Genomic DNA, 26,257 nt, shown 5'->3' with positions numbered 1-26,257 from the left:
GTTTTATAAAAGTTTAAAATATTTGTATTTTTATTGTGTTATAATTTTGGATAAGCTATATATAAGGACATGATTTTTAAACTAGCTTAGGGCATTGCATAACATTAGACCGGCCTTCCAATATTTTGGTGGCTTAGTTCGCTAAATAGCTCCTTAGAAATATCGCTTTTAATACGTTTTGCACTGATTTTTTAAGAGTGCTGGCCGTTATCTATATACATCGTAACCCGTTTCAAAATTTGTTAAAGAGGAAAACTTCAGTTTCAAATCATGTATGGCCTACGTACTTTCCTTATGTCTCGCCTTTTCCTTTCAGCTATTAATTTGAACTGAAATCTTCGAAAACAGTGGTAATTATAGAAATTTGATCGAGTACGAGAATCATGCATATAAAATAGAAAGTTAGTTATTTTGAAAATTTCCCTTTAATTCAATCGAAACAGAAGTTAAAGAGTTAACAGCGAAACGTTTATTGAACTACAAGTTTGTAAATATATTATCGTTTGTCTTTGTAATTACATATGAAAAAAATAGAATGCAACAAGTTATTTTGAAAATCGACTAAATGGTGTTTTGTGCTTACTTTTAATATTCATGCAATGCCTTCGTTGTTAATCTCATTTTCTTGCAACCTTTGGGATCAGACAAATAAGCTGATGAAATAAGCGATAAACCTTTGATATAGAGTAATAAAAATAGATAAGTTTTCAAAACTTACAAATTTGGAAATCAGTTATAATTGGTTTGCTGATGATGAATATGAAAATTACCTCTTTTCCTATTTCACGTCTAGTGTGATCAATCACGATTTTGTAATTGTAACAGTTGCCACTTTTAAATATAATGCACCAAAGCTTAAGTAAAAAAAAAGGAAAGAATATGAAAATTACTAAAGTTAAAAGGAATTATAAAATAAGAAAGGAATAGTTCTTCCAAGTTAGAAAAGATAAAAGAAGTTATCAGGTGATTCTCTGCTTTCAAAGAAGATTACGTAAAATTCCAATCCGCTCGTCCTTTCCCTATTTCCCAGGTTTGCTTAATCTTTGCCTTTAATTTGAGTTATATTTTATTTTATTGACGGAAAGAAAACACAATTAGTATTATTATCCCGGGGAAAAATAGACAAAGTTAAAGATAGTTTCAAGTGAACTAGTTTATGCAATAACCAAAATTAATGTCTTAAGTTTAACTAGTCTCCGTACATATTTGCACGTACGTGCTCCTTTATATAATAAGAAAATAAAATAATTAGGAGGTTTTGGAGATTTGACCACCAATTACAAATTTATATAGTTTTGCTGATTAAATTAACAGAAACTCAATTAAACTCAAAGGGCACGGGCAGCATGGCCCATACAAAATCCCCGAATCAAACCCTTTAGTTACATGCATCACAGACAAGTGACAACTATACTTTTTGGTTCTTTTTTATTTATTCGATTATATTTCCATGATGTTAAATCGAACATTTTTTTGTTACCAATATGTTTATATTATACAACCCGGAAAATTAACAATTGAGTTCCGTTTAGAACTACATACTTTCTTAACATTGAGTTCGGTTAATTAAACCGAAAACCATACTGTACTGTTATCTAGAATATCAAACAGAACCAGACTCGGTTTGTCTTAACATATCAAACCCATAGTTCATCAGTTTAGAGAGGTTATTTCCTGAACCAAACCACATTTAGCCCAACAAATTCTGATTACATATCATAAACAGCCCAAGGATGCGTTCGACAAGGCATACTTTGCCAGAGCATCAAGGCATACTTTGCCAGAGCATCAGCAACCTTGTTTTCAGAACGTGGAATCCAAACAAAAGACACACAGTCAAACGTTAACTTATTTTATAAAGGTAAGCTTCTCTTTTGTTGTTTTTTACTCCCTCGTCTTCTTAAACCTATCCTTCTCATGTCCTATAAACCAAAAACACAGATTACACAAATAGGCTTCTAATGGACTTTTATTTTAGTATACACATTATACCAGAAAATACTAACCTGTATTACTTACTGCAGTCAACTCCATCCCAATAATGTCTACCGGGTTTGATTCCATACGGACTAGGTGTAGCTTCTAATCCTCTAGTTAACCAGTTGTGCTTGGGGATACTTTGTGGTATGAAAATCCAGACTTTCATCTTCTCGTCGGCCCCTAGATCCATAAGAGGTGTCTCGTGCTCCAAGGTGGCGAAGAGCCGACATGGAGGTGCCAAACCTTCCCGTCGATGTGAGCTCTTGGGGTCATTTGTTTCTATAGAAAGGCGGTCTCGGTTGGTGATGGGTTTATAGAGTAAGCAGATGTATAAACAATACGTTGACCAAATGAGCCATTGGATCTCCCCATCTAAGTCTTTCTTTCATCATCAAGCTCGGATCCCTGAAATTAACTACATGGATAAAACCTTTTATTAAAGGAAAAAAAACAACCAAGTAGATGATAGCTCAACTTCAGGACTATTACTCGTTACTCGCCTTAAATTCGCTACTCGACTCGTACCGTCTCGAAATTCAAGTACTTGTTGTTTTCAAGGCAAATAACAAGTCGACAATTTTCATTAATTGCAAAATCAAGTCAAGTATCAAGTATCATTATTATTCTAGTACTTGACTCGTTACTTGTCCCGTTACTTGCTCTATTATTTAGTATTTGTCACATGATCTATAAAATACTTGTTCATATTTATTTTTTCTTTTACTTTTACATTTATGATTGAACAAAAATACTAATTACTCTTCTTATAATTGTTACTTGTTTCGTATCCGTCTTGATTTTTAAATACTTAGTCGTCATCTAGTCAAGTATTAAATAGTAACAAGTATTAAAAATTTAGCTATATGGCTTGTTATTACTTGTTACTTCTTAGAGAAGACATTTTTTGTCGAAAATTATACAATGTTTATATATTGAAATATTTATATATTTTTTATTTTTCTTCTTTATAATATGAAAAAATATTTTGTTTAAAGTAATTCACATGTTACTTTAAGTAAAGAATAAACAAAACAAACTTTATGTCTATTTCTAACAGAATATTATTTACTAGGTAGTTCTTAAATACTCAGAAAAACTCGTAAATAGATCACAAATACTCGTAAATAGTTCAAACTGTTCGTAAATAGCAAGTAATAGAGCGGAGCAAGTAACTTGCAAGTAATTCATTTTTGATCAAGTACTCGAAATAGCAAGTAAGTACAAGTCAAAAATTTTATTACTCGCACTACAAGAAATATGTACATTGTTAGCGCGAGAAATATGCTATAGTATATGTTTGATAGTGAATTCACAAATGTTATGTATGCGGCAGTAATCATAGGTACCCCTCCTACGATAGTGTTTTCTGAACGCTACGAAATATACAGATACGATAGCAACACTTATATGATATTATTAACTTAACTGTAGCTTCTGATTTGTGTTAGGATGTACATATAATGACATTGATATAATGCTATAACTAGAAATATAACAATTAAAAATTATTTTGAATATTTAATTAGGATTAATTAGTTAAAAGTTAAATAATTATAAATTAAATCGAAAACTATTTTGTAACTGAAAATAAAATAAATTTTATTAATAAATTAAATTTGGTTTATAGATTAATTCTGGTTTACAAAACTAAACCAGAAATTAAAATATAAAATCAGACCACTATAATTTTCCTAACTCGGTTTACACTTAACCAGACCTAAAAAACCTAAACCTAAAGAGAAAACTCCTGCCGCCTCCTCCATGGCCTTGTCCCTCTTCAAGCAGCCATGAACTTTGATTCCTCCAGCCGTCACGAGACGAGAGAGAGATGAGAGAGAGAGAGACGTCGACCGTGGTGGTGGTGAGACAAGGGGGAAAACAGTGGTGGTGAGACGAGGAGGAGACACGGTGGTGGTAAGATGAGAGAGGCGTTGAGAGAGAGATAGAGAGAGAGAGACGTCGACCGTGGTGGTGGTGAGACAAGGGGGAAAACGGTGGTGATGAGACGAGGAGGAGACACGGTGGTGGTAAGATGAGAGAGGCGTTGAGAGAGATGAGAGAGAAGAGAGAGGCGTTGAGAGAGATGAGAGAGAAGAGAGATATGAGATATGAGAATGAGAGGTTAGAGTGAAGAAGAGAGAATCGGGAAAAAAAAAGCAGAGAAGGAGATGAGATGAGATCTGTCGTGAGAGAGGGAGAAGAAAAAAATAAAAATTAAATTGAATAAATCTCAACCTTTAGATCTAAGTTAATCCAATGGTTAAGAGTGTGATTTATGTATTTGAATCTGATTAGGCAGAAATTTTGTCTTTCTTTTTCTATTTTTATTTTTATTTTTGTTTTGTTCTTTTTATTTTTTTATTTTTTTCATCATCAACTTTACATACTCATATTGACTCTGTGAACCACACTGAGAGATCTTGATCCTTGTGAACTACAAAAGACGTTTCCTTCCTAGCACTGCGGGCTAAGCTATCCGCCTTCTTGTTCTGCGTTCTTGGTACATAGATAATCTCTGCTCGGAAAAAACTTTCTTTCAGGCTGTTTATATCTTCCAAATAACTTGCAAACGCTGACCATTTTTCTGGTTCTGAAACCATCTTCACCAATTGATAACAATCCGTTGCAAATGTAACCTGAAATTGTCGTAAGTTTTTCATGCATTCCATTGCCCATAGGCTTCCATCTCTGCATGAAGAGGAGAGAAGGAAGCCCGAACATTCCTTGCCCCCATCAAACCCTCAAATCCTTCTAAGGTACTATACCATCCTTGACCTGAAAAAAAATCATTCTCTTTCCAGGAACCATCCGTAAAACACCATCTTCCTGGAATTGACGGAAGAGTCGTAGCCTCTACCTGTGGAGTCATCTTTTTGTCATTCAATATTTGGGCCTCAGCCCAGAGTTTTGATTCTGGTTCTGCCAGTTTAAGGGTATCCAGAGGATCCACATCCAAATTACTAAAGACTTTATTATTTTTTCCTTTCCAGATGTACCACAATATCCATGCAAACTGATGATCCTCCATCTGTGGAACAACTCACCAAAAGAGATGATCCATGTTCACAAATATTTCTTAAATATTTGATAATTTGTTTTCTAAGTAATTTTTCTTAGTTATATCTTATATAAAATTTTGTATTTTCGAGTTTATAATTTAAGTTTAGAGTTTTCTTTTTTGAACATAATAAGTTTATATTTATTTTAAGAATTGATTTAAGTTTGAAAATATTTGATTAATATCAAGACTATGATTTAAGATTTTGGATCAGAGTATGAAAATATTAGATTTGAATATTAAGTCTAACATTTGTAGTTAAATTTTCAAAATTTTAGTTTTGAAGTTTATATTTAGAGTATTGTATGTATAGTAAAGTTTAGTGTATATGGAATAGAAAGTTTTGAGTAAGGGGATTTGGGTTGAAGATAAGATCTAAAAGTAAAGTTTAATATTTTAAATTTTAAAATATAAGATTTTATGTTTAGATTTATGATTTGGGGTATAGTGTTTATGTTTATAGTTTAGGGGTTGGAATATAGTATTTGGGGTTTAAATTATGATTTGAAATTAAATTATGAATTTAAATTTAACATTTAAGTTAAATTATGAAAAAGAATAGAGTTTTAAGGTTTATATTTAAGGTTTAGAGTTTAAAAGAATTTTAGGGTTTAGGGTTTTAAGCATGTATAAAAAAACCGTGGCAATTTCGTGGCTATTTTATAAAGACCTAAAAAAAATTTCGTAGCTAAATCGTAGCAAGAAAATACTCTTTATAAATTTTTTTTTTTTTGTCCTTCAATCTTTGATGATTTGTTTTGTAAATAATTTTTCTTACTTATATTTTATTTCAAAATTTATATTTTGTACTTTGGAATTTAAGTTTAAAGTTATTTTTGAACATAATAAATTGATATTTATTTTAAGAATTAATATTTAAGTTTGGAAATATTAGATTAATATCAAGATTATCATTTTGGTCATCATTTAAAAAGTTTGTATGTTTACACAGCGTGTATAATTTATGTTTGAAGTTATGATTTAGGATATAGAGATTGATTAAAGATTAAGGATATGTGGTTAGGAAATTATAGTTTAAGATCAAGAAGATTAAATTTTAAGTTTAATTTTAAGATTTGAAGTTATAATATAAAAAGATTAGAGTTTTAAGGGTTGTGTTTAGTGTTTAGGGTTTTAAACCATGTTTAAGGTTTAGGGGTTCAAATATCTTTTCTTAGCATTATAAAAATGTTATTATAAGTCTTTCGTAGTTTTATTAAGCCGCTTAAATAATATTTTTGGCGCTTAAATCTAAATTCCCGCTAAGTATTGGTGAAACCGGTGATTTTATTTTTTCCGCTCACGTAATTCTTAAAATAGCATTAATTAAGTGTTATTTTAGGTTTTTTTCTATCATAGCGTTTATCTAATGCTATTATATAATACCGAAATTTCTAAATCATCTACGATAGCACTTCAGTAAAACGTGCTATAATAATGTGCTATCAATGTAGACATTTTTTGTAATGTCGTTCAAGGCAAGGCAAGTAGAAAGTACACGCAAAATAGCGAGTACTCCCATTATGCCCAGCCTTTGAGAAAGAACCGATATAATACATGCTGGTCCGAGCAATGGCTTCTCCTTCACAAGCTCAGTTCATGTTTTCTAGCCTCGCTTCTGAGCTAAACCTTGGCTCCATTCCAATTTGATCTCACTACAAAAAAGAAGTCAATTATATTGATAACTGTATTTTTTCCAATTACTCAGATTCATGACTCATATTCTCTAGAGCTAAGATTTAACCAGCAAAAAGTAACTTCGGCTTTTCCACTACTTTTTTTTCTGCTTCGACTGAAGATATTCCTCTTTTGATTATCAATGAACAACAAGAGAGTCATGCAATCTCACTGCAAACTATAGTGACTAAAGACCTACAGTACTTACATGTGATCTCGTCATGGAACACTGCTTCTGCATTCGAAACCAGTTAGCTCGAAATCCATAGAGTCTGCTTTTGAATTATCACCTCAACGGTTCATCCTCCTTGATTCAAAATTCAGTTCCAATGTCTTTGCCACTAACTAATCCAGTGCTCCTTGATAGTTTGAGGAGGAGGAGGTTGAGGTGATGGAGAAAGATCACTGCTTGTTCCTGTGAACGCTTTCTGCATGATTCAGGCGAGGGAGGATGCACATGTCTCTTTCTTGCGAGGAGAAAGATGAGTAGAGATGTTGGGTCTAGAGATCAAGTCACCCCACCCACCCACTCACTCCCATTTTCAGCAATGCCATGCTTTTAATATCCTCCCCAGCCTCCTCAATTAATCTCTTAACTTGACAGAAGAGGAAAGAAAATAGACATGTATGTTAGGTTCAGACAAGTGGGAATACTAAGGAAATAAATAAGAAAGAGTGATCTAGCCATTACCTGCTGAGTCATCTTCATAGCTCAACCTGCTTCTGCGAAAACCGGATCTTTCTCCACAACTAACAGTCACACCTTCCTTCTTTTTTCTTGTTCATCAATCCACAATTAATTTGTCTTTTGGTCAATTAAATTAAACTAAAGAGAAAGTAGTGCCAGGGGCATTTTGGTCAACTGAAATTATTAAATTGGATGGGTTCGTCTTTAGTTTAAAACGCCTTTCACTGTCACTGTCACTGTCACTTAAGTATAAGATTTGAGAACAATTTAGGTTTTCCTTCCGTTCCGACACTCCTTACCCTATTTAATTCCGCCGCAGCTTTCGTCAACGATTCACTTTGCGTTAGTGGCGGTATCGTACAATGCACTAGCACAGTCTTTACAGGCGAGAAGTAACTGCTTCGTCCCCAAAGACTTGTGCATCAAGCAGAGAAGCAGCAGATGCAGAACCAGTGTCGTCGTATTCGCTGCTTCTGATGATAACAACATTGCTCTTCAAGCTAAGGTTATCAATTCTATCTCTCTTCCCTATTAAAATATATAAATTGATCTGCATTGGAAACTTGTTAAGCTTGATTACACATAAAAGAGCGATTTGCTAACAGTAAGGTATAGAGAAGAAAGAGAATGAAAAGCTTTTTGATGGGTTTCCATCTTTAGGTTTGGATTTCTCTTTTGCTTGGTCATCTGCATATTTTCAGTTACTACAATTGGTCGTGTGCTGTTGTTATTTTTGCTTGTGTATGCTCTTTGTTACATCTTGTTAGCTTTAGATTTGGCCAGAGATGGCAGGCTTCTACCCTTTTGACCTGTTGGTTGGTACTGTTACATCTCTGGTGAAAAAGGAAACACTTTTGATGGGTTTCCATCTTTTGGTCTGAAAATTCTCCTCTAAAGGTGTTCATCGTTTGCTTGGTCGTCTGAATCTCTGATATTGTCCTATTTAGTCAAATTTACAATGCTTTAACTCTCTGTTGCAATTCTGATCTCTTAATTCCTGTATTAATAACAATGTTTAGGGTATGCCGTTTTGTAGTCTCTGGTATTATTAATCTTGCCTACTCTTTTTTCGTGGGCTAGGTAGATAAATTGCTGGACGGCATCAAATGGGATGACAAAGGATTAGCTGTTGTAATAGCACAAAGCGTTGACACTGGAGCTGTTAATGCAAGGCTTTGCTAACAGAGACGCTCTCTCCACAACCATCACTTCTCGTAAAGCTACATTCTTCAGTCGATCTAGATCAGCCTTATGGACTAAGGGAGAGACTTCCAATAACTTCATCAATGTCCTCGATGTTTACCTTGACTGCGATCGCGATTCGGTATGTTTTTTTCCGGAAACCATTGATAATACTAGAATCTGATCTTGCCTCTCGATGAACTGTTGTCCAGTTTGGTTTGTGGTTGCTCAGATAATCTACCTTGGAACACCTGATGGGCCTACTTGTCACACAGGGGCAGAGACTTGTTACTACACCTCAGTGTTCGATCAACTAAACAATGATGAGGTTTGCAGTTTTTCTTTTTCTGTGACAAGAGATATTGAAATCGGAAGAAGAACATCAACAATTACCCATCACAGGCTGCAGGAAACACGCTAGCATTAACAACATTGTATTCACTAGAATCAATCATTTCGAAGCTGAAAGAAGAATCATCAGCTCCTCAAGAAGGCAAACCATCATGGACTCGACGGTTATTGACGGATGACGCTCTGCTTTGCTCAAAGATCAGGTAATTTTTTGTCGGTTTTCTTCAATCAAAGGTTACTGCAATATCATCGAGTTAATGGAGCTTAACTGTGTGTGTTTTTGTTTCAGGGAAGAAGCAGACGAGTTATGCAGAACACTGGAGGATACGGAGGACGCTTCAAGAACAGCATCGGAGATGGCTGATGTGTTGTACCATTCGATGGTGCTTATGTCTAAAAGGGATGTGAAGTTTGAAGACGTTCTTGAAGTTCTTAGAAAACGCTTCTCTCAGTCTGGGATCGAGGAGAAGCAAAACCGCACAAAGTGACCGTTTACTAGTGTTTGAATAATGTTTTGTATTTGCTATAATTCTCTTTCAAGTTAGTCGTAAGACCATTTCCAATCGCTTGTTCTAATTTTTACTCTAAAATAAAGTAACTCTTTAATATAGTTTGAGTTTGCTCCAATGATACTCTATTTTAGAATAAAAAATAGAGTGAAGTATAAAATAAACAAGTTACTCTATATTTGGAGTTAGCCTATTTTTTACTCTATTATAGAGTGATAAATAAATTATAATTGGAACATTTTTACTCTAAATGAAAAATAGAGTGGAGTTAGAGATGCTCTAAATTAATTCTGATCCACTAATTTGTTCAGCAAGGTACTTTGTATTGTACATCAGATGTTCTATCTTTTGAAAAGAACAATAAATTTAAGGGCAAGTATTTAGTAATTAATAAGAATATGAAAGTCTATTTTTGAAATAGTTTAATTTTTGTTAAGCTTCAAATATTTCAGTTATTTAAATATAATATGTAAATATTGAACTACATACCATCTAAAATAGATAAAAAAAAATTAATTTCAACATTTTATAAATTTATCTTATTAAAATAGAAGTACAAAAAAAAAAAAATCTTATACTTACAACTTATCTATAATTCTACGGCACTGAAATATTTAATAAGCCTATATTTAAACATTCTTCCTAATAAAATATATAATTTCCTAAATTGATTTTAAACTAAAACAACTAGTTAACTACAGTTTAATACCACTGAAAAACTATATAATCTTAAATTTTAGTATTTATTATCTTTTTATCAAATTAAACAACCATAAAACGCACCTAAATTGATTTTCAAAATAACTAACGTTAAAACATAGACTTAAAACAACTAATTAATAAACCTGAAAAGAAAATCAATGCTATATTGATTAGCTAAACAACCTTAAAACCATGAAAAATCGACTTAAATATATTAATGTTACCTTATTAATAACTAATTAATGAATATGGCAAAAAAATCATAACTAATTAATAATATTATTTTTTATCAAATCAAAAAAATTATATTTTACAAATATTTTGTTATTATTTTAAAAATGGAAAAGTTTGTTCCTTAAAGAAATGTTTTAAAAGAAAATTTTGTTTCAAAAAGATGTATGTTTTAAGTTCTTAATAGTTTATAACGGTGAATTGTAAAATTCAAAAACATCAGCTGTAGTTTTTAAAATTCTTTATTTTATCGTCATAGTTTTAAAAATTCTATTGACTTAGAATCATGAGAAAATTAAAAAATACAAAAAGGTAAATAAGTCAATAAGTCCACTAGTTTTAAAAAAGACAATTGTCAGAGAAAAAGAAAACCTAAATTCACTGATTTTACTAACCTAACGTCTATAAATAATAATAATAATACTAAATAAGGAAGAAGAGATGAAGTTTTTTTTTTTTGAAAAAAAAGCTTTTTATATATTATATATGATATGTGCCTAAGAAGGCAATGTTTTGGACATAAACTCATTACAAACGAGGTCTTGCAAGCCATTAAAGATAAGGGGATAAAGCTCATTATCAAAAGCAGGGTCATGGCCCAAGTAAAAGGAAGCAGAGACGACGGCTTCAGAATTCTTTGGCGATACGTGCAGAAGTGATGTCGCGAAGGTGATAATCACGAAGGCAGTTGATCTATCAGCCACCAATCCAAATTTGGAATAGAGTTGAGGCGAAAGCGGAATTCTGATCACGAAAGCTGGAGATTTTGTTTTTAATCAGGGAGGATGCAGCAGTGGAGATGGAAGATGATGATCGGTAGTGCTGACGATGGAGACAGTTGTTTCGCTCAGTCCAGATGAAATAGATCGAAGCCTGCCAAGCTAGTAGACTGAGGCATCTCTCTGGCTTGGAGCAAGAGCGACGCTCAAGGTAGTGAAGGGTCTGGGACCAAGAGTGATTTGCCACACAGTTTGCTTTTCGTGCTAAAGAGTCCCATACTGCAAAGGAGAAGGGGCACTCGAAGAAGAGATGATCTCTAGACTCGTTCGCTGCATTGCAGAGAAGGCAGAGGGGACTTGTGGAGAGACCCCAGGTGATGATTCGATCTCGTGTTGGGCATCTATTTAGAGTGACCAACCACGCAAGGAAGCTATGTTTTGGAACGCCTCGAGAGAACCAGACAATCTTGGACTAGGGGACATGGGTTTGATGCAGCTTGATGAGGTTGTAGGTCAGACCCGTCTTGAATGTTTGGGAACTGTTTCCTGGTTGTCTCCACTCATACAAGTCATGCGACTGGGAGAGAGTAAGAGTAGTGAGAAAGGTATGGAGAGCCAGTTGAGAGTCAGAGCGAGGAGCTGGGATATGCCATCCTCCCTCGTAGCGAATGTCAGCCAAGGTAGCATTTTGACGTATTCCCAAGGCTGATGTAGTGGTTATATTGAGGAACTCCCTAATGTTTCCAAAAGGGCTCCAATTGTCCGACCAAAACCGTGCGGATGCTCCATCTTCTATCTTGATGTTGATCCAGCTGTAAGCATACTCTCTAACTCGAAGTAGTTTCCTGATTGCATAGGAGTGTGATTGCTTTTCCTTGATTGTCCAGAAATTACTCTTGCAATCTCTGAGTATATGTTTTGTGAACCAGGCTACCCATATAGATCCTGATCGAAAGAACAGGAGCCAGACAAGCTTGAGAGTGCATGCTTTGTTCCAGAGGTGGAGATCACGGATTCTCAAACCACCCTCCTCCTTTGACAATGTAACTGTTTCCCACGATACTCGAGCAGAGTGGTGCCCCTCTGTCGTCCCTTTCCATAGGTTAGCTCCACAGATAGAGTTTATCAGTTTAATGCACTTCTTAGGGATAGTAAAAATAGAGCACCAGAAGTTTGAAATCCCTGCAATGACTGTGTTGATCAATAATAGTCGCCCTGCAAATGAGAGAGACCTAGCGCTCCAGCTGTTAACTTTGTTCTTTATTTGTTGTATTAGCGGTTCACAGTTAGCTAGAGAGAGTTTTTTAGTGCATAGGGGAATCCCAAGATACCTGACAGGTAGAAGGCCATGCGTAATACCTGTCTCACTGATTATTCGATCTTTTTCAGGTTGCTGGATTCCACAGGAGAAGAAACTTGTCTTTGAAATGCTGACCGCAAAACCCGAGACATCAGTAAAGTTCTGGATAATCTGAAGGACATTTTTCACCGACCGGAGTGAACCGTCACAGAATATGAGGAGGTCGTCTGCAAAGTATAAATGCGTTAGCTTAGAGTCCTTGCAGTGGTGGTGATAGCCGAAACTTCCTTCCGCTGCTCCCCGATCAAGCAAGATAGACAGACAATTCATAGCCATGACAAATAGATAAGGGGAAAGGGGGTCTCCTTGTCTAAGTCCTCTCGTGCTCCGGAAATAGCCTTGGACAGTGCCATTGAAGCCCACCATGAAGCTCAGAGTAGTGACACAAGCATGCAGCCGCAGAAGGTAAGCAATTGGAATGTTGATTCCTTGCAGCATATTAAATATGAATCCCCAATCAATGGTGTCAAAAGCTTTGGCTATATCTACTTTGATTGTTACTCTTGCAGGACCCTTATCTCTATGGTATCCATGGACTATTTCAGATGCCAGGATGGTGTTTTCAACGAGCAGCCTTCCTTGGACAAACGCAGTTTGATTGGGAAGGATTAGTGAAGGTAGCAGGGGCTTCAGGCGCTTGACCAGCAGCTTTGAGATGAGCTTGTAGGTTGTGTTACAGCAAGTAATTGGCCTATAGTCAGAGATCGCAGAAGCACCTATCCTTTTAGGCACTAGTGTTAGAATGGTGGAGTTTACAGCATAAGGTAGAAATCCTGTGAGGAAGAAGTTATTTATGCTCGCAGTAATCTCACGTCCAACCACAGTCCACGCTGATTTGAAAAAGCCAGAGGTAAGTCCATCTGGTCCTGGGGCCTTGTTTGAATTGAGTTTGAACATTGTCGTTTTGATCTCTTCATCAGTGGGCATTGTAACCATTGTCAACGCATTTTCTTCAGGGCAGCGAAAGTCAGAGATCTCCTGAAACCAGATGGGAGAGACTGCAGTAGTGAGTTGAGTTGGAGGAGCCAGGAGTTGTCTGAAGTGAGCGATAGCCATAGCACCCATGTGGCTCGGATCAGTTATAACCTCTCCAGTGGGCAAGATGAACGAGCGAATCGAGTTGAAGGAGTTCCGTATTTGCATCAGTCGGTGAAAGAAGGTTGTGTTGAAATCGCCTTCCCTTAGCCAGTTGATGCGTGACCTCTGACGGAAATAGCTTTCTTCTATGGATCTGAGGAAGTTCCATTTCTCCTCCAGCTCCTTTTCCTTTTGGAAGTTCTCCGAAGTTGGGTTAGATAACGCCTGCACCTGCACATCTTTTAACAACAAGTTAGTCTCTCTCACTCTTTCTTGGATATTTGAGAAATTCTCTCTATTTAGTTTTTTTAGCTCTCTTTTTATTTTTTTCAGTTTGACACACAAGTGAGAAAGATCCCAAGCCATGCCTCTGGACTGTTCCCAAGCCTGCAGCACTGTCTGGAAGAAAAGAGGGTGTTTTGTGAGGTAGTTGAAAAATTTGAAAGGTCTGGTTCCGGGGATAGGGAGGTCGACAGCCAGGTCAACAACAGAGGGGGAGTGATCAGAGATTTCAGGGGCTAAGAAAAAAGCTTGGCTGTGGGGAAAAGTGGCTATCCAAGATTGATTGATAAGGATTCTGTCAAGTTTTTTGGCTATGGGGTAGGAAGGGCATTTGTTGGACCAAGTGAATAGGGGGCCAGTGAAACGGAGGTCGAAGAGGCTGAGGTGGGATAGGGCGTCTCTGAATTGTGTCATATGAGGGTCAAAGCAGTTTACAGAGGGAAGGGAGTGCTCAGAATAGTGAGTGATCTGGTTGAAGTCACCTCCAACAATCCAAGAGGAAGAGTCGAGGGAGTAAGTCTGTTGTACGTTGATACGGTCAGCCCATAAATCTGAGCGCTCCTCACTTGTATTTGCTGCATAACAAGCTGTTAGCACAAACTGTTGTAAGGGAGCTATGGTGACTTCACACATGATTGATTGCCTCGATTGGTGTAGAATGTTGACAGTGAGATGAGGCTTCCAGATTAGAATGATTCTGCCATCATGATTTGGAGCATGATTTGAGAAATGATTCCACCCATCGCTAGTTTTGGATAGTACGTGATTGAGTTGCGGCGCTTTGATATGAGTTTCCAAAAGAGCACCGAAGTGGACCTTACTAGAGGCTAACCACTGACAAAAAGGGAGGTGCTTATCCGGGTCATTTAGGCCACGGACGTTCCAAAAAAATATCTTATTACTCATAGAGAAAGGGTAAGAGTCTCTCCTTGGGGTAGGAGGGAGCCTTCAAAAGGAGTTTTTGGCGGAGTGGGAAGAGTTTGGTCAGGGATATGAACCGGATCAGGAGGGTCAGAAACAGGAGCAGGGGAGAGAATGGGTGGAGGGGGTTCAAGGAAACTAGAATCAAGGGTGGAGAAGGCGTTTTTTAGAGTGATAGAGAGGTGGGATGGGGGAGAGGGGCGTTTTTTAGTGACTTTGTGTTTAAAGGGGGATGATCGCCTTGTTTGAATAGGATTTGCTGCAAGAGCTGCAACAAAGTGGCTGTCCTTTGAAGAAGAGGAGAAGGTGATGGGAGGGGGGAGGTCACGGGGAGGGGAGAAGGGGGCTTGGGAGGAGGGGATAATGACTAGGGAGGAGAAAGGGTTAGCACCAGAGGAGGAGAAAGGGTTAGCACCAGAGGAGATGGGTCTGATCTCATTCATTCTTGACTCTGAGGCAGAAGAATGAGGGGTTGACATTATCTTCTGCAGGTCTGCTTCGAAATCATCTGTCTCAGTTTCTGGAGACTGTGCATCAGTCATTTGTGTGTCTGGTTTTTGCTGCGCAGGCATGTTTGTCTTTGGAGTTGCTTCGTCAGAGCTAGGAGGTTGAAGGTCAGTTTTTTTCTCAACCCAAACATGAGTAGCATTTAGGCAGTCCTTTGATATGTGCCCTATTTGTTTGTAGAAGGAGCATACAGGAGGGGTCCAAGGGTACTCAACATGGACAGGAATGATCTCTCCAGAGGTTCTTCTGAGCTCGATCAAAGTTGGAAGGGGCTTTGTCATGTCTGCCTCAACTTTTACATGCGCAATATTGACGTCTGAGATGTTCTTTGTAAACTCATCTGTTTCTTTTGGCTCACCAATCAGACCGGCAGCAAAACTGAGGCCTTCTAGAGTTCTCAGATCAAGCGGGAGACCATTGAGATGCGCCCAAAGAGGAATAGATCCTATATCAACAGCAGAGACTGATCCTCTAGATGACCAAGGAGTGACCTGAAACATGGCAGTTCCAACATACCATATCCTTTTTTCAAGAACTTTTTTCCTGATATATTCATTTGGGATTCTAACCATGATTGTTCTCTCTTCTTTGTTTGTGCGAATATCAAGCTTCTGACCTTTTCCCCACATAAAGTTCAGGACGCTTTGGATTGCTTGATACGAGGGCATCTTTGCAAGGAAAGAGCCAAGGACGAAATCCTTGTGAAGCTCAGCTCCCCGTTGGAAAACTTCATCAGGTATAGTAACTTGTGGAACACCATTTTCAGAGTAGGATAAGGGTGCTACTCTTCGCAAGGTTTTATCTGCTATTGGCTTAGCTTTCTCAGCATAGGAAATGGGAGGGGAGGCAGGTTTTAGGAGTGGGAGTAGCAGGCTGAGAGGATGGTGATTGGTTTGGATTTGAGGTGGAAGGGTTAGGGTTTAGTTGAGGGAGTTAATTGGTGGGGTTATGGCCACGAGAATGGTTTGATTTACTAGGAGTATAGTTGGAAGGGTAATTGGATGAGTTCTTTGGAGGTAGTACAGTGAAACCCTTAAAACTGTTGTGAACAGTAACATCAGGGGTAGATTTAAAATCTGCAGATCTAGTATGGAAAAGAGATTCTTTCACTTTTTCTGGTGCAGGACCAGAGGAGGAACAGAGTAGTAAAGGAGATTTGCCATTACCAGATCCAAAAGAAGCAGTCCCTTTTAGAAGAGAAATTTGCCTTTTTGAAAGAGGAGGAGAGGCAACAGTAGTTTGCAGGGTTGGGAATTGGAAGTCAAAGGAAGGAGAGGAAGGGGAGAGGGGGTCGGGAGGGTGGGGGGGGGGGGGGGGGGTCCGGTGGAGGGGCAGAGCTACCAGCAGTAGGAGGAGGAAGCAGGACACAGGGGGAACCAGGGGTTCACTTTCTCACTCATCTCTCTTTTTGTGTTTAAGAAAAGATGAAGTTGATTAAAAAAGTTCTTAAAACTTGTGATTTCATAGCCATAGACACAGAGTTCCCGGTTTTTTTTAACGGTTCTGTAATGAGAAAGAAGACAGAAAGAAGAGATGCAATTGATACGCAAATGTATCATAATCCCATTGTATCATATTCATAAAAGTGATTTTCGAAATAACTATGAACAGTTACCGTACTTATAATTTGTTTTATTATGTATATTAATTTCATGTTACTCTAAATTTATTTGGAAATTGGATTAAATAGGATAAATATGATAATTTTTTTTAGGTAAATAATATATGTATCTTGGTGTATAATAATAAGTGTGAGATTGTAATGATATTCGGTTTACTTATTGATCGAGTCTTTTTTTAGTTTTAGTTGCATATATGATTCTTATTGAATTTATAAATGGAATAAACTTACTATCAATTAGATGATACTAATGATATTTTGGATACTAAATAATTATAACAGAAAAAATTGTTATGAAGTTGTGTAGATATAATTAAAACATGGAAAAACATTATTTGGAGACTAAATAGAACAACTTTGAAAAAGTGTTTTCTTAATTTCATTTGTAACAAATCATAATCAAACTAATGTATATATAAACTATACCTTATAAATCAATAATAAAATATGTTCAGTATGGGTTTGAATAATATAACTTAACTACTTTGCATAAACTTTATGAAAATATCTATTGAAGTGTATACTGGGTAAAACTTACCTATGCCTTAAAGAAAATTATGAAAAATATTCTAAATTAGTGTACCAACATATTGTTAAAACATTTTGGTTAGGATAAGTTTCTCACATGTGAATATCACAATGCAAACCACAATTAAAATAAGAAATATGCTACCGGTTTATGCAAATATGATTTGGTTAGTTTCACTAATTGTATTGTGTTATAACATTATAGTAATGATCGTCCAGAACTAGAAGAAAAAAGAAAATAGGTCAACAATTCAACTATTTCGAAAAGGAAAATCGTACTTACATTAGTACGTCTATATATAATAAAGTAATTTTGACCATCACTTACTACATCGTGTTTCTTTGCTTACTAAAAAATGAGAGAAACATGAGAGAATTTTTTGTTCTAATAGCAAAGATGAGATGATTCTGATTCGTAAGGTGTTAAAGACTTGTTTTTTTCATTGCCATCGATACAGATATTTTGGTACTCTTTTAAGTTTTTTAAATACAATTTTTATTAGTTAATGATGGTGAACTGGTGTATGATCAAATTCTTGCGATGGCTCGACAGTTTGATCAGGAGAAGAAGATAGTCTTCCCGAACCTTATCTACCAGGTCCTGCAGTTTCAGAAGGAACTTCCTGTGATTTCCAGAGATGAAGCACCCATTGGTGAAGGTGTCCACATTTGGAGCTTGCGAGGAGACTCGTCAGTTCTCAACAACTGTGGACCAAGAGAACGCAGAAGGATCGAGGGGTAATGTTTTTGTCGGAACGTTCACTCATTCAGGGAGAGAACGTGGTTGTGTGTACTTTGCTTCTGTGTTTATGCTTTTCGAAACTTTTTAATTCTCGGATGCATGGTTCATATTTTCACCTGTTGGACCATTGTGAACAATCTCGGCTTGTAATGTTTAAGAGCATGTCAAATGTTTAATTAATGCCTCTTGCTAATCTGTGAGCAATATATATTGTGTGTGTGGTACTTGTGTATGATGATTTTGCAGGTTCATGAATGAGTTGATCGATGCAGACAAAAAGGGGGAGATTGTAAGCTTGAGTGTTTTTAAGGAAACAATAGAAGCTGGTGAGATACGCAAAAGATATGGAGGAGAAAATAAAGGAAGTGAAGATTCAATGTGTTGAGAGATATATAAGGAAGTCAGTCCGTAGTGGTTAAGGTTAGGGCTTTAGAAAGAAAAGTAGCTAGCCGCAAAAGCACAAGGACGAGAGTCCTGTGATAGCTTGGAGATCAAGAAACGTGTGTGTTGTCTTGATTGCGTTGTAGAAATTGATCAGTCGAGATACACGTGTGTGTGTGATCTCATAAACCTGATTGAACAAGACTTGTAAAGTTTGTTCAAGCGATTTCTAATAAAGTATATGTTGAAAATGTTCTAACTTCGAGCTTATCTAAGATCTTGATTCAACAACTACATCTTGTTTCTTTGCTTACTAAAAAAAAGAGAGAAACAAGAGAGAAATTTTTGTTCTAATAGCAAAGTTGAGATGATTCTGATTCGTAATGTGTTAAAGACTTGTTTTTTCATTGCGATCGATACAGAAATTTCGGTACTCTTTTAAGTTTTTAATACAATTTTTATTAGTTAATGATGGTGAATTGTGAACTTCAAAACTTCAATTGTAGTACTATTGATTTAGAATCATGGTATATTAGAAAATGCGAAAAGGTAATTACGTCAACAAGTCAATGAGTTTAAAAAGGAAATTGCTAGAGAAAAGGAAAACCTAAATTGGCTAATACATTACTAAGGTAACGTCCTATATCCTTATAAATAATAATCGTCCAAGTTCACTACATACAATTTGTTCTTTGTTTACTAAATTTGAGAGAGAAATATGTCAAACCCTAAACCCAGAGAGATTTTCTTCACAAATATGGAAGAAGAGATGAAACTGATTAAGAAAGTTCTAAAAACGTGTGAGTTCATAGCCATGGATACGGAGTTCCCGGGTTGTTTGAAGGAGACTCCTATAGGCGCTACGGACGAGACTCGATACAAGAATTTGAAGTTCAATGTCGAACGGACAAAACCTATTCAACTAGGTTTCACTCTGTTTGAACGCGACAGAAGTATCGGGGGTACGTGGGAGGTTAATTTCAAGGATTTTGATGCGAGAACCGATGCTTGTAACGAGAAGTCGATAGAGTTTCTTAGACGCAACGGTCTCAATTTCAAGAAAATCAGACAAGAGGGAGTGGGGAACGAAGAGTTTTTCAAAGAGTTCGGTCAGATTCTCAAAGACGTGGACAAGAAGTTGAAGTGGGTTTCGTTCGACGGTTCGTACGACTTAGCGTATCTGGTTCAAGGCCTGACCGGAAGAAAACCACTGCCCGAGACTTTAGAAGCTTTTAACAAAACCGTTGAGGAAACTCTAGGGCTTACTTTTGATGTCAAGAAGATTGTGGTTGATTGCAAAGGTGTGTCTGCCCGCTACGGTTTGCAGAGAATAGCAGACAATCTTCACATCAAACGTGTGGGTGATGCGCACCATGCCGGTTCCGACAGCGAGCTCACTGCCCGAGTGTTTACTGACTTGATTTTCAGCATATCGAAGGAGCAAAAGAGAGAGCGTGAAGAAGAGAAACAGGATGAAGAGCGTATGAAACGTGCTATGCATATTATGCACGAAGCGGAACAAAAGAGAAAGCGTGAAGAGGAGGAAGAGAATGAAGAGCGTATGAAACGTGCTATGCATATTATGCACGAAGCCGAAGAAGCTTTTGTGATGGAAAGACGTGGTTATGAGAAGGTACAGCCAAGATGTGGTTACTTACCGGTACTGCATCCACCACCAAGACCGGTTGTGTACCATCCTTACCCACCACAGTTTGCTGGCTACTTTGTACAGCCACAGCGACACATTCATCCATTGTTTTTACATTAAAGCAACTATGTGTATAATATATTAACATCTTTCCTGAAATACAAATTATAATTTCATCTCATCTATGCATTTTGTGTTCTCAATTGCTTTATTTCAACTTCGGATACAACCATACTCTTTTAAACACCACAACTAACTGTTAGCTGGAGTTGAAGAACTTGACTTGATTTGCTATTACAATTGGTCTTGTCAGTGTTTGGCTTCCTTTGACTATTGGGTTGGGACAGTGATAAGACTCTTAAGATGGAAATTAAAGACGATCTTATTGCTTATAGTACCAACCGTAACAATACCAAGACGAGAATGCTATGAACCCTAACACCAAGGTCCTTCAAATCCAGAGATAAAACCTCTCTGAACTTGCCTCAAATGGAGAGACACTCCTCTGATTTACCTAAAGATCCCAATTACAAGATGATCTAACTGTCAAGGTAAAGAAGTCTATTTGTACTCTCTTAACCGTCTTCTTTGTTCAGGTTGCCAGCTCAGCTTCATTCTAAGAGTCTCCTTGTGCCAGCTCAGCTTCTGTACTCATCAGACTGTTACATCTCTGGTAAATAAAAGAGAGACAAGGTAAGGCCTTTTGATGGTTTCCATCTTTATGTTTGGATTTCTCTTTCAAGGTGCCCATCGTTTGTTTGGTCATCTAAATATGTGATGGCACGAGCTACATCTGTGCCCCACAAATAAACAAACTCCATTGTGACATATCTCTCTTCCTCCAATATCCAATCCGATAACGCATTTACTGTTTTGTATTATATTATAAGTAGCTTACATGGTTGAAATCCAATAATTAATTCTCTGCTGCCTTGTATTATTTGTAGATAGCTTGTTGGACAGAATCAAATGGGACGACAAAGAATTAGCTGTGACAATAACACAAACGTTGACACTGGAGCTTTGCTAACAAAGGGGCTCTCTCCACAAACATCACTTCTCGGAAATCCACTTTATAGACAAAGGGAGAGACGTCCAATAACTTCATCATTGTCCTTAATAGGCACATGGGCGTTCTGGTTCGGATCGGATGCTTCGGATTTTTGGGTTTTCGGATGGATAGGTACAGAACCCGTTTGAGTTATTCTATACTTCGGATCGGGTTCAGGTTTTTAAGGTTCGGGTTCGGGTTATTTCGGGTATAACCGAACTGTGTAACAAGTCATTAAAAAAAATCCATGTATCCTTGATTTGACCCTGTGAAACCAGAAACAATACTGTTGAAGTTAAAAAATTGAACAACTTAATATAAGATTTATGATCTTTCTGATTTGTTATTATGTTGAGGAACACGAGCCTGTATTCTTTTTCTTCGTGTAATTTCTATTTGTATTATCTGGAATAGAAAATGGTAAAGAATTCATCTATCATAAATCAAAATCAAAGAGACATCAAAATCAAACAGAAATCAAACCTGGATAATCATGAATGTTTGAGCTCATGCCTGTGTAAAGAGCAAAGAGAAAACAAATCGCAAATCCTACTTGTAATCAAACATAAATCAAAATCGCAAAGTATAGTGATTCATATATGTAATCGGTCATAAAATGAGCTTGAGTATGTACTGAACATATACGTTGAAGAAGGAGAAGACGGAAAGATGAATGGGAACGGAAGATGTAAGTTTAGAGTTAGTAAAAAAAAAAATACTTCGGATAATTGGTTCGGGTATCGGATATAACCAATCGGGTACGGGTATGCGGACAGATTGAATCCTAAACCCATTCGGTTTTTTTTAACTTCGGTTTGGTTTTCGGTTCGATTTTTGGGTCGGTTTGGATTCGGGTTTCGGTTAATATGCCCACGCCTAGTCCTTAATGTTTACATTGACTGCGATCGAGATTCGGTATGTCTATCTGGAACCACTATTATTATAATCTGACTACTACTATTTAGATTAACTACTACTCCCTCCGTTTCATTATAAGTGTCGTTTTGGGTTTGTGCACACAGATTAAGAAAACAATTAATTTTGTACATTTCCTATATAAAATTACCATTACATATACACCTAACCATATTTTAACCAATAGAAAAATAAATTGATGCATAAAATTAATAAATTTTGCATTGAAAATTGAAAACGATACTTATTTTGTAACGAAAAATTTTCTCTAAAATGACACTTAATATGAAACGGAGGGAGTATTCAGTAAACTTCATTGGTTTGTGATTGTTCAGATAATATACCTTGAAAGTTGGAACACCTGATGGGCCTACTTGTCACACAGGCGCAGAGACTTGTTACTACACCTCAGTTTCGATCAACTAAACAATGATGAGGTTTGCTATATTTTTTATCTTTTCTGTGAAGAGATGAACTGAAATTGTAGGGATCATAGTGTCTCCATTCAGACAGAAGGCCGAGAGTCTCTCGGGTCAAAGCAAGTGGGCCGGTTCGTTTAAAAGTGTAGGCCCACACGACAGCTTTAGTATGGCCTTCGGTCACAGCCCATTCCTTGCTCTATAAAATAACCTGAAACTTAAGTGAAGGGTTAGCGTTTCCAGAAAGCATTCATAGCAAGTACAACAAAAGGCAAATAGAGTGGCGGTGAAGAAACTCAGGTTGCTTATCAGGTTGTGTTGCTTGGTCGTTGTTCGTTTATCATCTAACGTTGGTCAGCTAGCGAGATTAGCTCAGAGTCTCTTCTTCGGTTCCTCTCAAAGAAGAAGAGATCAGACGTTAGCTTAGAGTTACAATAGCCTTGTTCTTTTTACGAACGCTGGGGACCAGCGTCACTAACTGAAAAGTACATCTTCACAGAAATGCATCGCCGTTAACACAAGACAAGCATACTTTTTCAGCGGCGCGGTTAGACGCAATAACAAAATTAGACGCTGGAAATATCAGCGATAGCAGCGTCTTCATTTTTAGTCGCTGCGGCAAGCTCCGGTAGTTTAATTCACTTTCAAAATCGATCATCTTGTCTCCACCCAAATGTTATTCTTTGTCGCTACCGCCGCCGCAGGGGCTACGAAAAGAACAGGGCTAATGTAAGCTTAACAAATTGAACACTCTTGTTCTTGATACAAGTGGGATCATTGAGAGGATAGTCTCTCACCAGACGTACCGTTTACAAGTGTTGAAAAATGTTGTATTTGCGATTAGTTATTTTTGAAGTTACTCGAAGTTAGTATTGTTTTATTTTGTTCATTACGGAACTTTGTACTGTATCAGATGTTCTATCAGATAAAAAGGATAATGAATTTTTTTTTTTTTTGAAAACTATAGGGATTTCATGGGTTTTCTAGGCCTAATATGCAACTAATTCATCGATATGGCACGACTAGGTAGCCAAGGTAAATCGAACCTAGGGCGGAAGCTCCGGCTGCAACCTCTTTACCACTATGCTAAGGATAATGAATTTATCTTCTGTTAATCGTATTTTCTACCAATAAAAAATTAATTAACGAAGATTTTATTAGTGTTATAACGCTGATTTATTATGATTACTAGAGACTTTTCCGGGCTACGTCCGGATTTCTTTCCATATATTTTAATTAACTTAAGATGTTTTTAAAAGATTGTATTTGAGTTTATATATATATATATATATATATATATATATATAATGTAAATTATTAGAGAAATTGTATTTTTTTATTATTTTTGGTGACTACAATTTTAAATTATTAAAATGTATTTTTCTTCTTTTCAATACCAGAAAAACCATATAAACTGGTAATTAAGTTAAAATAGTATTAGTTAAAATTCAGTTAGTCTCTTATCTTGTTTATTTAATTTTGATAAATTATGGTTAAATTAACATAAAATTCAAAAAAAAAAAATTAATGTTAAAATCAACCAATATGCATTTTTAAATTTTAACTAATAAGCATTTATTACTTGGTTCTAAGAACTATATGAAAAGGCATAGGCGAAATGAAAAGCAACTAAAATCTAGTGATGTACATTAAAAAAACCCTAGTCAAATACTTTTGTTTCCATGCACCAAAACAAATTTAAAATAAAATATCAAAACATAATAATATTCTCTAAGAGATATTTGTGTATTTTTCTCTATGAAAATCCAAATAATTTATTTGATTTTTAAAAAAACTTGACAATTTATCCTCAGCCAAGTTAATCAAGCATATTATTAATGTGTTAGACAGAAAATATAATTTCTTAGTTCAAAGCTATTCATAAGGGAATACATAGTGATAGAGTCTATTGCTCACTTTCACAAACAGAACGTGCGGTTGCAGGAGTTTGCAGGTGCGGGTGGTTGTGATTTTAAGTATTTTCTAGAGATTTTTACGACTGATATAGCGGTTAGAAATTGGTGCGTTTGCAAGACTTTTATGACTGATAAACTACCAAATGCAATAGTTTTTAAATAATAAATTAACAATATTTTTATTTTATATAATTATAAAAGCATTAAAAATCATAATATTATAATAAATATAAAAATTATATTTATAAAATCATACTATTAAATTTTTTAAAATTGTAGAAAATATTTTTTTAAAAAAGTTTTGTAATATAAATTAAAATATAATATGCATACATTTTACAATTTATATTATTTCAGTTTAAAATTTTTATTGAATATTTTTAGTTTTTTTTTATTATTATTTTTTTTAATTATCTTCCCGCAACCGCAAACGCTAGCTGGATCCAACTTTTGATTTTAGAAGGTTCAGAACGGTTTGAAGCGATTTGTAGCATTTTTGTGATTGTTTCAAAACGTCAACAACCGTTACCATACTCTTAGTTGAAGCTAAAATCAGTCTCTTTAATATGAGGGCCTCAAAAGTCTTACCCAAAAAAAAATTGTTCTTTTTTCTTTATGAACTTTGTCTCTTATTCTTAGTTTGACATATACTTGTCATCTCTATTTTTAAATTAATCTTGTTTTTATTTAAAATTAGTCAACAATTTCCATTTTTATGATATATTTCTTATTAGGAAGATATATTTTCATTGTCAAAAATAAAAGGATAAATGTTCTCTCAAAAATATTAGGTTTATGTTATTATCACATAATTTCTAATAGTAAATTTAGAACCAGTTCTGAGAACCAATGGAACAATTTATTTTTAAATTTTAAAGATATAATATATATAAGTTGTATGACTTTCAAAATTGTCAAAAAATACTATTTAAATTAATTTTAAAATGTTTTTGGCTCTGTAAAACTCGGTTCTCTGATTAACTGAATTAATGATGTATTTCAAATTTATCCATCTAAATGACAAAAGTAATATCAGTTAAAAATACATGTTGAAGAAAATATAGTAACGAAAATACGTAATATACAAAAACGCAATCCACACTTCTTTTTGCCTATCAAATATATCCAGTGACAATGAAGTAACAAACCTATCTCCAATTAACTATTACAGCTTATAAATTAAATTATACTTACTTATTTGCAATCATTTATATAAAGCCACCGGGAGATAAATAAAGTTATCTTGGGAATGCTAGCATTTCCTTAGCCATAATATCTTCGAGGAGAGGATTGATTCTCAGCGACAGGAGCACTTGGAGCATATCCAGCAGTATAACAACTGCAACAACACGTGATTCTGATTACAGACATGATAATAGCAAAAACATCAGCTATTTCACATCAGTGTTCAAATTGGCTAAAGAAATAGCAAGCAACATCAAATCGGTACATCTCAACATCAAAGAATTGTATCATTGTAGCTACCTAATGAAAAATAGCTTATGCATAGGAAACATGCATAAGATAATATAACTCAACACATTCTTATCAAATTTGTTAACAGCTTTTAGTCAACCAACCAACACAAATAGATTGAAAACTAAAAGGAAACATAAACAATTATATGTTAGTACAAAAAATTACCCAAGATGTGAAGGAAGACTAAATCCACTTAAACAGACACACTTTAATGAGTGGACCTGGAGCAAGTAAAGTCAAAACAACTTTGTGCAGGCCGATAAGGTAGAACACCTGGAACATATAAAAGTAAGTTTTACGAAAGGCAAAAATA

At 35.7% G+C, this 26,257-nt stretch overlaps 3 protein-coding genes across 3 annotated transcripts; 2 read left to right on the top strand and 1 right to left on the bottom strand.

Moving 5' to 3' along the window:
• Positions 1–8,484: 8,484 nt before the first annotated feature.
• On the top strand, positions 8,485–9,563 carry LOC125586955 (histidine biosynthesis bifunctional protein hisIE, chloroplastic-like). Its single transcript, XM_048756895.1, has 4 exons — positions 8,485–8,727; positions 8,818–8,913; positions 8,988–9,139; positions 9,226–9,563. The coding sequence occupies exons 1-4, from the start codon at positions 8,569–8,571 to the stop codon at positions 9,422–9,424; spliced, it is 606 nt and encodes a 201-aa protein (XP_048612852.1). The 5' UTR covers positions 8,485–8,568; the 3' UTR covers positions 9,425–9,563.
• A 178-nt stretch (positions 9,564–9,741) lies between these two features.
• LOC125586954 lies at positions 9,742–12,811 on the bottom strand. The gene has a single exon (XM_048756894.1). The coding sequence runs from the start codon at positions 12,731–12,733 to the stop codon at positions 11,570–11,572; it is 1,164 nt and encodes a 387-aa protein (XP_048612851.1). The 5' UTR covers positions 12,734–12,811; the 3' UTR covers positions 9,742–11,569.
• Positions 12,812–16,588: 3,777 nt separating this feature from the next.
• On the top strand, positions 16,589–22,203 carry LOC125586953 (probable CCR4-associated factor 1 homolog 5). Its single transcript, XM_048756893.1, has one exon. It carries the CDS (start codon positions 19,235–19,237, stop codon positions 20,282–20,284), a length of 1,050 nt encoding a protein of 349 aa, XP_048612850.1. The 5' UTR covers positions 16,589–19,234; the 3' UTR covers positions 20,285–22,203.
• The last annotated feature ends 4,054 nt before the right edge of the window (positions 22,204–26,257 follow it).

This window comes from Brassica napus, chromosome C5 (assembly GCF_020379485.1).
Source record: "Brassica napus cultivar Da-Ae chromosome C5, Da-Ae, whole genome shotgun sequence".
In the NCBI taxonomy this organism is placed as follows: domain Eukaryota; kingdom Viridiplantae; phylum Streptophyta; class Magnoliopsida; order Brassicales; family Brassicaceae; genus Brassica; species Brassica napus.
This window is presented reverse-complemented; position numbering and strand designations above follow the sequence as displayed.